Genomic DNA, 14,384 nt, shown 5'->3' on the forward strand with positions numbered 1-14,384 from the left:
CTAAGTATTTATCATAAACCTAGGTTTTCCTTTTTCTTTTTATGCACATTTTCTTGTTGCTACCTGGACCTTTACTCTTTAAATAGCTTTTACTGTCTTTGGGTCATGGAAGATTGTATTGTAATTATAACAAAAGAAATGGTTGCTTAGCTTTGAGTTTCAAATTGCTTCTAAAAGTCTAAAGAAAAAAATGTAAATCTAAGAAGCCAAAGCATTTTGTTTAAATGCAATGAATTTTTTTTAGCTTTTTCTACATTCATACAGCTGAATTTATCTCTTCAAAATCTGAATCACCCACCTATAAAATTCTCCAGTGCTGGTGACTTTTTAAAGGTTTTACAATGATGGCTTTTGGATTTTTTTCTCCATTCATTCCATTACTAAGATTTTCTACTTTTGCTTGGGTCAGTTTTGATAATTCATATCTTCCCTTAAAAGTCACATACGAGGCAGGCAGAATGATGCCTATGCCCTTAATCTCAGAGCCTGTGGGTATGCTACCTTACATAGCAAAAGGACTTTGCAGGCATGATTAAGGTTAATAAGAACCTTGAGATGGGAAGAAAATCCTAGGTTATCATGGTGGGCTGATGTGAACACAAAGTCCTTCAAGTGGAGGAGCAAGGCAGAAATATGAGTTGGTGGTGTGACTAAAGAAAAAGGAGAGGGCTGAAACATGAGAGGGGCTTGACCTCGCATTGCTGGGCTTGAAGGTTAAGAACGGGGCCATGAGCCAATGTGGCATCGTCTAGTTGAGAATGGCCCTCAGCTGGCGGCCACCAAAGAAACGGTGACATTGATCCTACAGTCACAAGGGAGGGGATTCTGCTGAGAGCGCAGATGATTTTCTCCTACAGCCTCCTGATGCCCCAGTTTGGGCGTGGTGAGGTCTGTACCAGACTTCTGACCTACGGAACTGCCAAATAAATGGGAAATTCTCTTTACGACTGCTTTGGTTATTAGGTTCTACTTACAATCTCTAGACTCTCAATATTTGACATCACAGTTCAAATTCCCAGTTAATTTAAAATGCTATGTAGAATCATTTATATTTTATTCTACTCCTGGACAAACTTAAAATTTTGTGGACTGTTACAACTTTTCACATTTCTTCCAAAATGAAAAAAATAGTTGTGAGCAGTTATGTATATCATTTCTTATAAAATTTTAGTTGCCTTGGATACTTCTGAAATGAGGTAGTACCTATTATTGCTATCTGTTTTATATTTATAATATATAAGTAAAGTTCTATTGAACTTGTTGGGAGAACTGTCCATTTAAAAGGACTTATAACATTATCAAAGAAAAAATCTTAAGAAGCTATGTCAATTTTTATAAAGCAACTGTTTCCATGATGAAATTGTAAGAGCAGAAAACCTTCTCTGATTCTAGACTTTATCTGTACTACCTCTGTGTACTATTCATTTTCCCCTCCAACCTTCCCTAATACGTATCCCCTAGTCTGTCTACCCAAAGAAGAGATTAGAAAATTAAAATACACTATACAATATATTTGCAAAACATTAGTCCAAGGACATATATGGACTTTTACACTATTACCTCATTTAGTCTTAATGACATTGTGAGGTAGTTATGTACAGGGAATAGTTCCGCATGGCAGGGGAATGTAGCCCAGCTCCCACTTGGACAAGCCAGTGGGAAGTGAGGACTGGCACACAGGAGCCAGGCCCACGGATAGGTTCTCCAGTGAAGAATCAGGCCTGTATTGTACCTAGGCTGCTATGAAACTTGCTTTTGTTAAAACTCCCTCACCCTGAATTGAGGCAGCAAGTGCTGACTGTAACTTCCTAAAGTCTGTGCCAAACCTCCCGTGTATGGAGTGTAACCAGTTCAACCACTTTTCCCTTTGCAATTGCAAATATCCTTCTTCTTTGAAGTAATTAGCAACATCCTCTCCTTTGTTTTCTGTAGAAGGTAACCACCTAAAGTGAACCTGTGCATAAGTAAATGAGGACTATCCTCCCGGTAATGTACCCAGAAAAGCCATAAAAGCCTGTCCAGGCAGGGGCCAAGGCCCCCTCTCTCTCACAGAGAGCAGCCATGCTGTCCCTTTTCTCCACAGGATTTCTGTAGTCTGTGTGAATTTGTTCATTATGGCCACAACACACGGACCCTGCTGGCCAGGACCCGCATCAGTTACGTATAAGAAAACTGATAACTTAGGGAGTTTAACAAATTTGCCCAAGGATGGAGGTAGAGCTATCTATATCTATATCTATATCTACATCTATATCTATATATCTACATAAGATTTGTTCCAAGCATATACACACACACACACACATATGTATAACTTCATAAGACTTGTTTAAACTTAAAGACTGTGTCAATGTGTATTATTTCATTTCTATATCATGTAGAGTGACTCCAAGGAGGTATTAATTCAAAACAGCAAAGAAGAAAAACAAAAAACCAAACCAACCACATTTGGGGAATAGGCTCATCTACTCAATTTTCAGGACATATATATGTATTTTGAGACGGCTTTTTTGACAAACAAAGTTGACGGTCAGGGCTCTTGTATTCAATTACAGGTGCTTGTCTCACAAAGGCCAGATTTAGCAGAGGGCAAGGACTGTGGTCAAAACCAGCCTCACCGGTTGGGAAGTTTAGCAGGGTGGGCAGATGTAGTGAGGCTGCAGTAAAGTTCTCGGCCTATACCTCACATAAAAACCCTGTACAAGATATATTTCCCCTCAATTACTAACATTTTCGTGCCCTTTGGGAACAAAAACAGTTCAGAGCTTATGAACATGGCGTCTCCAGCATGTTCCCAAAGAGGGTGACGGACTATTTCCTCTGCGGATCTGCGGGAAAAGCCCAGGTACCAGAGGAAGTCGTGCCCGAGGCAGCAGAAAGGGCGCCCAGGCCCCCCTGCCCTTTTCATCAACGGATGAGACAGCCTATCACCCAGGCCTCCCCTGGACACATCTAAACTGAGGGGTCAATATGCTCACCAAGCTTACAGCCCACAGAACGACCGCACAGTGGCTCTTTTCAAGTTTTTAACTGATAGGAATGCCATTAATCGTTTCTTTTGTTGCACTAAAACTAAAGCTTATTCTTGGAGGCACATTCTCACATCTATTGCTGTGGTGCCCTGCCCAGACCCCCCCTCCCCCCTCTCTGGGTTTGGCCTGGAGATGGCTCGTTCTTAGGAGCTCCTTTCAGAAACCTCCCTGAGCTGAAGGGAGCGGCTTTGCCCAAGGACATGCCCCTCCCCTGTGGATGGGCTCCAGTCCAGTTTGGGCTGACCGGGCACAAACGCCCCCCCTCCCCCCCGCCTTTGCCTCGGGGCAGACGCCTCTGCAGGGCCATCCACCCTCAGCTCAGCGCTGCCCTGTCACTCCTCGGTGCTGAGCTTGAGGATACTCCTCACAAAGCTTCCTACCCATAAACAACCTTTGTCTCCTGTTTATTTATCAGAAACCCTGACCCAAGGCAATTAATTAGAAGTGATTTTATGGTCTAAGGCGTTCTTAATACACTAAATACAGACCAGTTGTTAAGCGACATCAGGCGGGCACACAGTCTTTCCCTCATAACCAAAAATAGGGCACAGCTTGCGAAGTGCCAGTAGAATTCTGTCCAGCACTGAGGATGGGGGCGCGACATGACGGGAGCTCTTCAGGAGCTCCCAAAACAACAGTACAAGGGAAACACAGACTTGTACATACACTGGCCTGTGGTCCCAGGTGACAGGAGCAAACGGCAGTCCAAACAACAGTCCTCTGGAAGGAAGCACTGCGGAGGGAGGATCTAATTCTGTCTCAGGAGATTAGCGGTGTAAGGTAAATCTTAAAACTTGGAGAGGGGGGCGGTGGTGGCGGCTCAGGGAGGGTCATTTTTGGTGCGGACCACAGTGTTCACACAGCCGGTTAGACTACTGGGAGCCTCTAGCTCCAGCACAGTCTGATTACATTGTTCAGGGCTTCCTGCCATCCACATGTAATTGACAATGAGACCAAAACCAGTGGAAAATAGGATGAAGTCCAAAAGCAAAATGTTTAGGAGGCTAGGAAATCTGGGGTCATTGCTGGGGAGGCACAGCTCAGAAGAGCAGAAAGGGAAAAGCCTGGGAAGCCCAGTGCATTGGTCACAGAAAGGGGATCACCTTGACTTCACACAGTGGCCCAGGGGAAAAGGAGGCATCTGGCGCATCTGATGACATTTTGTTACCTCGGCCTCGAGTGACAGACAGCAAGAAGGCTGATGCCTGCTTAGTAAAAGCACACATCTTGTGGCCATCAGAGAGCAAGCGGAAGCTGTACCAGAAGCCCCTGGAACAGCTGTGCTGTGGCCCGACCGCAGCGATAAGCACTGCTGGATCCAGTCCTTGCCTGCAAATGCGGTTTTAGGATATTGGAAGTTATTACTAACAAAATGTAGAGTATGCTGAGTTGGCTCCTTCCCAATTTGATTCTGAAAACCAAAAGGTGTTTGGGGAAAACAAATAACGGCTCTAACAGCATCACCACCACCTGAGCAGGTTGCACCCTCCAGCCCTGACTGTGGGACAGTGTCGTGGTCACTTCTGAGAACCACCCTTGGAGCAGCTGTTCCTTCTGGGTCGGCTAGCACAGGGATGGAGGCGGGATCCAAACCCAGGCCCAATGCCAGGCCCGTGCTGGGCAAAGGTGTGCACCTTGCTGCCCTAATAAGGGCTATGCCAGGTGGGCAGTAGTAAACATGACCTCAAATGAAAGGAAAATGGAATGGAGTCTTTTGAAGACAAAGGGCAAATTCTGATCTTAGTCTCAATCCAAAAACAACTTGTTTAGTGAACATCTTTTGGAATAAGTGGTCCACAAAAATGCATTTTCTAGCTGATGCTTCCCCAAGCTTGTTTTACTTATTGTATAGGTCTCTGCCTTGTTAGAGTAATTACACAGAACGTGATGGGTCTGTTTGTTCTGCTTCAGGGCTATCGTTTCTCAGTAACAACCTCAGTGATCCACACAGGGTCATCCAAAGGGATAATTTCTTGGGTTTCAGTTGTCTCTCCTCACTCTCGTGAGCAGCAGCCGTTTCTGCTTGGTCGTTACACTGCCCTGATGCAGGTGGTTTGATCCCCCTCTTCTCCATCTACCAGTCTGCAGCACGGCATCTGCCCTAGGACAGTTCTGTGAGTGTTTTATTCTTAAAGGTCCAGAGAGGAAGTCACCTCCAGACACGTGAGCTGTTATCACATTGGCGTGACTCCCACTTTACTCCTCAGTTTAAAACCTACTTTTTTTCCCTGAAAGAAACTGTAAGAAACTTAACAATAATTACCCTTAGGGAAATGGGCCCGCAGAAAAGAGTGGGAGGAGAACAGGGAGGCTGTTTTCTCTCTCTAATACCTTTAACTCACTGGGATTGTCTAATGATGTGTGTGTTTTAGTTTTATCTCAAGAATGCCAACAGTAGTTGTCTGGGCAGGGAGATTGTTTTGTAACCTCTCCCTTCCTTTTTATTTTTTTAAAGATTTTATTTATTTATGTTTAGAGGGGAAGGGAAGGAGAGAAGGAGAGAAATATCAATGGATGGTTGCCTCTCGTGAGTCCCCTGCTAGGAACTGGCCTGCAACCCAGGGACATGCCTTGACTGGGAATCGAACCGCGATCGTGTGGTTCGCAGGCCTGCACTCAATCCACTGAGCTACACCAGCCTGGGCCCTTCCGTTTTATTTTTATATGCTATATAATGATATCTATGTCTGTACCCATATATATACACATATATATTCATATCCATTAACAGAAGTAACATACACCCAAATATAAATTTTAAAAATGCCTATGGCAGTAACCTACAAAGCTGAAATTTCTTTTCTAATGGTCTGTTATATGATGATTCTTACACACTTCCGTTGTTGGAAACTCTGTAAATCTCTTTGGAAGTGATGCCAGTGTGTTTGTCTGTGTGTGTGTGTGTGTGTGTGTGTGTGTGTGTGTCCATATAAGAAAGCTTTTTGCTTTGTGAATAAATTCCTAAATATCTCTAAAAACAGTTTCTGGGGTAGCTGTATAGTTTCAAAAATAATTTTAAGGAAACCTACTGAATTGTCTTCCAAAAACTAATTCTCCTGTGGTAAATTTTAAATGATTGCAACTTATACTGAGAGATACAAAACGAACTTTCCAAATTTTCCAAATATTATTTATTGACCTAAGTTACAAAATTTTACTTTATATTCAGTGCTTTTCTATAAAAAACCAAAACCATATAATTATTGTGTCTTAAAGGCAAAGGTTACAGATACAAAATCTCTAAAAAAGACCATATATAATCAAAGAATCATGGAAAGTATTTGCTGCAGTTCTTGGGAAAAAAAGACACTTGGGGAAAGTCTAAATGATAGTTTTAGTTCCATGAAATGAAAAGTTTATCTATTCTTGAAATATTATACAGCGGACTACACATGGCTTTGGCACATTTGATGAGGTTCTCTAACTTCTAAAGTAATTAACCCTATTAAGCACAGATTTTTAAAAGTTTCTTGTTGCCACCACTAATTCGGTTTACTTCTCCTTTCGTTTGCTTTCTGACACGGTGCAGGCAATGTGTTGAAGAAAACACAAAGTGACTTCTTCAAATCGGGGCAGATACTGTCTCACTGCCCCCTCATCACAGTCGTAGTGGTCACCCCCGACTGAAGGCTGTTTACTCGGGCCTCATAAAGTGGCCGGCGCCTTCCCCAGCAGCCCGACTCCCTGCCACAGAGTGGCAGGCAGGGGGGCTTTTGAACAGGGTACCCAGAGAAAGAGCGGGTTCCTGACTGGGCATTCTTGTCTGGGTCATATAAAGTACAGGCTGATGCCCACATCACCTGGTCAAGCTGTGGAGAAAGCAAGGGACTAACAAAAACAGAGCCTGGCACATAGCAGGCACTCAATAAATACTTGCTGAATAAGTGAATGACATGATTCTACTTATACAAGTTATTTGAATAAGGTGATATAACTTCCTCCTTCAAGATGCCACCTAAAAAACAACTTTGTTCAAGTGGCCCTGGCCTGTGGGGAAAAACGGATTGAGCATACGATAGCATAGACTCAGAAGCCAGAATACGCAGGGCAGCCTTCCACTTTCTCTTTCCAGAGCCAACTAACTTTGGGATAACAGAACACCTGTTAAAAGAGCTGTTGGTGGGGGTGGGAGGGCTCAGATTTTAATTTTAGGAAACAAATTTAAGCCCTATGAATTCTCATCATCTCAGATGATCACATCAATATTTATTTAAGTGCAATAACTGACAAGGCTAAAGAGAAACCATTTGGAGATTATTTGCCTTTTCTATTTCCATGTTGCCACATCCCTTTATATCACTTAACAGACACCACCAGGAAGAGTAAACAGCAGCTTCTCACGGGATCTCCAGACTGAAAAACCCCTGAAAGGTCAGCTGGTTGAGTTACCAGAATACAGCCAGAAACTATACTTGGGAAACACAGAACTATATACAGAAGTGAGGGCACATCCCTCTACTAGCAACAGTGTTTTTTGCGAGGGCCACACACCACTCATTTCCTAATCACAATAGATTCTTTTCTGTTAGTTCATAAAGACAAACAGAGATCATGAAGACATATTATTAGAACAGTATTTTAATACTACTAGCATGACTAGATTATGTGGATGTTTTCAATGGAGGAAAACACAATATGAATTTTAATACTGTTATCTTTCCTGTTTGAATTTAAATGGGAGATTATTAAAGTTAGGCTAGGCTTCCACTTAATATATAACTCCTCTCTTTAGCATATTTTATCTAAAAGATTACATAATATGAGATTAATACAGCAACTTTAAATATTTATATGTTTTTACATTCTGCAGGAGGTGCTAAATATGGATTATTATTATTTGGTATCTCTTAAAACTCTTTTCTATATTTTGAACAAACAACCAACTGTGACATTAAGATGCCTTTTTATTTTGAATCATTGCTAGTTATGCATGGAGATTTGTCACACCAAACTTTCTGTTGCTGTGATTCATAATACGCAGCCTGTACTTAAAATTTATTTTACAATCAAGTTGTAATTCTTTTAGGTAAAATAAAACAACTGCTGTGGGGAATACCCAACACATGTAATAATACGCATACACACAGCACATAAAATGGTCTCATCTCAGAACTAAGTTGTCTGTTACTGTCACAGAGCTCCTACACAACAAAAAGAACAGTTGGGTGTGAGCTTCTCAATAAAATATAGTGTTAAAATCACCACAAAATGTAGAGTGACCGTATTTCACAAGGACAGAGGCTGATGCGAACTTAATAGAAAACCCACATCACAGCTAGATGTGGCATCCCCAAGGTGACATGAGCAGGACTTTTGTTCTGAACAACAGTGCCACTCAGTGGCTGAACAATGGTAGTGAACCGATAAACAGTATGAATGGAGGGTGGGCAAAGGAATAATGGCACTTTGGAAGAGGCAATGATAACACTGTAGGCAAAGAGATATACATTGCTGCCATGGTAACTGTACCTTGGAGGTCAGTTAGAGTCTGGACAGGAACAGAAACCTGAGCACTGCTTCCTGTAACTATATCACCTGGATTTCATAAGAGAAAATAATTAGATTTCATAAAAAGGAAAAATATCAACTTTTCTTTCATACTTAATGTCATAATACATTTATCAACTGACCTAGTAAAAGTAAAGTAAAACAGAAAATACAGTACAACCTTAAGAAAATAAATATAAAATATTTTTGAAGGAAGTGTTTTTTTAAAAGTAACTCCTAAAAAGCATTTGTGCATATTTTTCTTAAAGAAAAAATAAAACAAGCTTCTATTAAAGTATAAAACAAGTTTCTCCCAGTTGGAAGTACAGGATATTCTAGCAATCAAAAGATTTTGTTGAACAGATTTCATTGTGCTACAAATATTAGCATGGTTTTATATTTTCTTTTCAAAAGTCTTTATCCAAAAATTATATGCATTTATTAAATAAGCATTCTTTTGAAACTGATTTCCCTAACAGGCAAAATTTATTTTTAACTAGACTTGAAACCAACTTCTCCAGTGATCAGATAAAGACCTAAAGAAGTTCTAATTTCATATTAAGTATTGAAAAGATTTCAAAAGTTACCACATGTACCAAATGTCAACATGTAAAAATAAATCTGTGAACTGCATACCCTTTAAACTTGATATACTTATTTCAGGCGAGATTTCATTTACAAATTGGACCTGCTGCTGTAAGCGCTGCAAATAAAGAAGTGCTCAAATTCAGGAACCAGACAAAGGAAACGGGGAAAAGGATCGCATTTTGGGAACACAGGAGAGAAAGGAGAAGCAGCACTACAGGCAGTTCTGGGGAGAACGGGGGGCACACGACCGCTCATAGAAGGGGGACGTTTTGTTTCTTTGATTTCCTTCCCGGATGACAAAGGTCAGCATAAGCACTTGCTGTCAACGGAGTAACCCTCCAGACACCACAGCTTGCGAAGGCCTACGATATTCCAAGATTAACTAGGTTAAAAAAAAAAAAAGAGCCTTCTTAAAAGGCACCATATTTTCTATGTACGATAATGTAAGATTAATAGACTTGCTTTTCCTGTAGTTTTTATACAATAGTAAAAAGTCCATTTTTGAATTAAACAACATATCTTCAGTGCCTTGGCCACTTGCTACAGTTATGATTTACACATGGTCAGCTCATCTAGAAATTAGCGCATTGCAATTATAATCATTCCCATCAATTAACAGTACACACATTTATATTCTCCTCTAACTGCAATAAAATCTATAAATAGGTACATGCTCCAAACAAGTGATGAACAGCTTTTAGCAGAACTTAACAGGTCCTGAATTTTCATAACATAGTTAACTCTCTATTCACTGATAAATAGTGTGCTTATTTTCTGTATGTTTGAAGGGAATTTTTAATTGCATGCTTGCTACCCATTTTATTCTGCTGCTTCCGGATCACCTATTAGTGTATGTTTAGAGACTGAAAACTAATTTTAATATTAAACATCACAGGGAAATTATGAAGGGACATCTGCGCTCCCTTTTCCTTCTTCCCCGCGACCCCACCCCCGACACATACACGAAGTGCAGAATACATTTCAGGCAATGTGTACATGAATTTTCTATTTTCCATACAGCTGTTCCCCTGTATAAGCACAAATGATTGAGAGTTAACTAACCTAGGAAAACCATAAGCATTTTCATCTTTATAAACAACCATTTTTCAAAACAACTTTCAAATTTTCCAGCAGAGTACACTAAAAAGGCTGTTACATTATCTTTGCTCAAAGGCACTGAGGAGATGGCGCTGTTCTGAGAGTTAGAAGCCATATTCCAACACAAGCCCCCTGACAGCTGAAACGCTGAGCTCACTGCGCTACACAAATCTGTGGCACACCTGCAGATTGGTGGGCGCGACAGCACAGCTGGACACCGGTGGGAAATACCTGCTTAAAGAACCAGTGTTGGAGAAGTGTTTTTCACTGCAGAGTTAACAAATCATCTCTGGCCACAGGAGCCACAGATTCTTGGAGCTGGAAACGCCCCCAGGGACCAGTCCAAACCTCTTACTTAGGGTGAGGAAACAAATGGTCAGAAAGCTTTAGGGTTCTGCTTACAGTTCACCGTGCATGAGTGGATGAACCATCAACCTACACTAGCTTTTACTTGCTAAACTGCTCTTTGCCTTTTCCTCTGCTTTATTCGAAACTTTATGCAGGGAGGGGGAATTTTTAGGAATATTTATCTTCAATATGAAGGTAGACAAGCTTTCTGTAGATTGACGTGAGAAGAACAAACCAGGAATAAAGAGAAGAGTTGCCAAACGAGGCGGCTTCCCTCCAGCACGGGGATGGGATACGAAGCACCCCAGTGATGATCCTCATGTTCCAAATACTTCGCTTAACTGCTCTGTTGTCTTCTTATAACTGGGGACTTGGTTTTCATCAATTGTTCCATCCTCATGCACTTCCTTTCTCACTTACTGTGATATTAATACTTGACATTTCCTTAGAGACACAACTTTATATTTCTATAGTCATTTGGCTTGGTTCCTCAGAAAATTTAAGCTACAGCATTAAGAGATTCTCTGACTCATTTGCCTGCCATCAGTTAGAATTACTACTGAGTACAGCTTGTTATCAAAGCAATATTGAAATCATATTTGTTTAGAACAATAAAACAGTACAATTATGAAATATATAAAATAACATTCATTTCCATTCTGTAAGTGGGCAAGTCTCCTGGCATTAAAATACATTTACAACATGTTAATGATCTGAAGTCTCCTTTTCTTTAAATCATGTGTGATAGCTCCACATTAGAAAGAGAAGAATGTAATTTTAAACAAGACAGTCTGATGTAGGTAAACAGAACACTCTAATAAAATTTAAATACTAATATATAGCATCTAATACTTCATATAGGCAATAATAGATAACATGGTATATTTGAGGAGGAACACACATTCATTACTGAATAATGCTCATTATTTGAAATCACTGGGTAATAAAGCCCATTTAACTTAAGTTTACCAATTTAAATACCAGTAATTTAAAATTTTTCATTATTTTGGATGCAAACTCCTTAAACAGAGTATATGGAACACGGTTTAAGGTCTTCCTACTGACCCCACATCACTGCTGCTACTGCAGACACAGGTTATTTAACAGGGCTACTATGCAGGGCTCCCTGGAAGACATGGACGAGGCACTGGTCAGTCTACCTGACTTGAAACGAAATGGCTATGTGATGCTTTGGAATGCTAAGGAATGACTTTTATAAATTTTCTGCCATCGTGTTATTATTTCTTTTTTTCTGTAGCATAGATAACAGAGTTCCTCCACTAAGAAATAAATGTAGCTCTTTCTAATCTGCTATGAATAGGAATACTTGATCATCTCTGAAAGTAAGTGGAAAATCAGAGCATAAAGATTCTGAGTTAGAACCTGAAGGGCTCCCTTGGGAATACAGTACATGAGGCAGGTGAGGCACAGCGGTGCCCAGAAACAGAAGGGCGCTTACCCAGGTCCCAGCAGCCACAGCAGTGCCCTCACGCACCCCAAGGAGAGCTTTGGATCGGCTCATCTGCCGGGTTTCCTCTGCTCGCACATTCCACGGCTTACTGTTGGTGCCTGGACTCAGACACTTACTTTGGCTGCTTGACACTCTGCTTCGCTTTTTCTCCCCTTAAGGGTCTAGTTGGTGGACCTCAGAGGTAAAACGGCCGGACAGGTGACTGCAAGCCTAGGGGCACGTTTCCCCCAGACCGACTGAGTGGATGGACGCTGTGCCCAGTAAAGCCCGTGGGATTCGAAACTCCCCACTTCAGATTCCCTTCTAGTCAAAAGCATTATCATCTGAGATAGCAGAGATCATGGTCGATGGATTTCACGTTCTGTGTTGTGATAGTTCGTGCCATAATCTACTGGAATCACCGGACCCAAAATGCAATTATCGTAGGATATAAATGTTTTAAAAAACCACCTTCACAAATAATCTCATAAAATGGTCCATAATAAAGAATGATGTACTATCTAATAATCTAACATAAAAGGGTCTAATAGAATAGATCTTTTTAAAACTAAATTTTGCATTGATTTCTATTTCTAGGCAGTTGGGTTCTCACAGGCAGGTGAGGAAATCCCAGGCTGTACTGTGAGGGTTTCCTTTAGATCTATTAGTACTTTTTCCTTACCTTTGTTCAGTTGCACTGGCACGCTTTCTGATTTCAGCAGCCTCTGCTGCTGCTGCTGCTGCTGCTGCTGCTGCTGCTGCAAATGATGTCTGGGGGCCTCTGCTAAGGTTGCTACGGTCCTGGTGGGAGCCACAGCCGTGGAGGAACTGCCTCCTGATACAGGGCCACCGGTACTGCCTGGGGCCATTGCTGGAGAAATCAACTTCCTTCCAAAATTAATCAGGCTATTAGAGACTTTATTTATATTCAGGGGAGTGCCTTTGGCATTGGTCCTGTAAAAAAAACATTAGGTAGAGAGACATGATTTAAATTAGAGGACAACTACATTTTGCACTATTTCACATATGCCATTGGTATAAAAATGTACCTTACCTGCTTCAAAAATGGCTGTTTACTAGATCAGCTGTACCAAGTGAGAAGTGAAAACTTAAAAGTGACCACAGGATAATAAAACAACAGGACTCTTAAAGATGTGGCTTATGGAAGACAGTCTTTATACTTTTCAACCACCCATCCATCCCTCCATTCAATAAATAGGGCCTATTATGTGCCGACACTGTGCTAAGTTCTGATGATACAAATGTCCAAAACAGACACAGTTTCCTTCTTGGAGCATCTAGTCTAGTAGGGAGTAAATATACTAACCAAATACTTACATAAATAAAAGCATGAATAGAAACCTATGGTGAGGACTGAAAGGAGGGGAACAGGGCTGGGTGCGGCTTGGGCTGCCCACAGAAAGGGGAGCCTGTGAAGCGAGGCTGAGACCAGGTTTCCCACTCGGTCTTGTCTGTGAGGACGAGGCCACATTTAACGTGATTTGGAAAAATAAACTTGAGAGTCATGAAGTAAACTCACAGAAATCACACCAAATGCCCAGACCACGAGCACTGCAATGCGCGTTCACCCCCACGGCCTGCCCCTGCATTACACAGGCTCCTCCCCCACTTCTCTGCTTCACTTTTCTTGATAGCACGTTGCATCAGCTGACATACTATATATTTTACTTATTTGATTACTAATTTGTCCACTTCCTCCAATCTCCACTAGAGTAAAAGTTTTGTGAAGACAAGGACTTTTTGTCTCTCTGCTATTTGGCCATTGCCCAGCACCCATAGGTGTTTTATAAATATCTGTTAAATGGCAGCTGCATCTACGTACAGTCTAGGTCTTCTCGCGTGTTTCTGGGGAAGAACAGTCCGTGCTCCGCTGTGGCCAGCCTCTCCATTCAGGCTCTGCGTCTCCCTCTCCTGTGTCATCATTTTCTCCTTCCCTACTGTATGATTTCCATTACTTCACAATGAGAGCTTTGTTTCAAAAGGTGTCTTAAGGTGCTACGGCTGCTTCGTCAGTTTCTGGCTCTGTAAGGCCTGGCTGGCGCCTTGCCATTGCTCCAAATGCCCTCCTCAAAGTGACCAGTGACTTCCGCACTGCAGAGCCAAAGGTCCATTATCATCCTACTCTGCCTCAGCAGCAGTTTCCCCCCGGAAACACTCCCTTGCACACACTTCCTCCCCAGGCTTCCAGGGCTTGCCAGCACCTGTGCTGTAACTGGCAAATAGAGGACACCAACTAAACATCTGCTAAACGAGCGATTACGTCCCAAACGATTCATGATCTTGAACTCTTTCAGAGCTAGTATCTTCTTGAAGACAGTTATGATTACCAATTATTTTCGTTGCACAAGAATCCAAGTCCA

General features: G+C 41.5%; 1 protein-coding gene across 4 annotated transcripts in view; it reads right to left on the minus strand.

The window, feature by feature from the left end:
* Nucleotides 1-14,384, minus strand: part of TBC1D5 (TBC1 domain family member 5) — a 476,007-nt gene that overhangs the window by 52,414 nt on the left and 409,209 nt on the right. For 3 of the 4 annotated variants that reach the window (XM_037061360.1, XM_037061361.1, XM_037061362.1), the window contains one exon: nt 12,686-12,957. In XM_037061360.1, the coding sequence (XP_036917255.1) occupies nt 12,686-12,957 (272 nt within the window). Of the gene's footprint in view, nt 1-8,501; nt 8,568-12,685; nt 12,958-14,384 lie in introns of all 4 variants that reach the window. The other variant, XM_037061363.1, reaches the window with a different exon arrangement.

The sequence above is a fragment of the Sturnira hondurensis genome, unplaced genomic scaffold (assembly GCF_014824575.4).
Source record: "Sturnira hondurensis isolate 20B ecotype Veracruz unplaced genomic scaffold, ASM1482457v3 Scaffold0013299, whole genome shotgun sequence".
NCBI classification, from domain to species: domain Eukaryota; kingdom Metazoa; phylum Chordata; class Mammalia; order Chiroptera; family Phyllostomidae; genus Sturnira; species Sturnira hondurensis.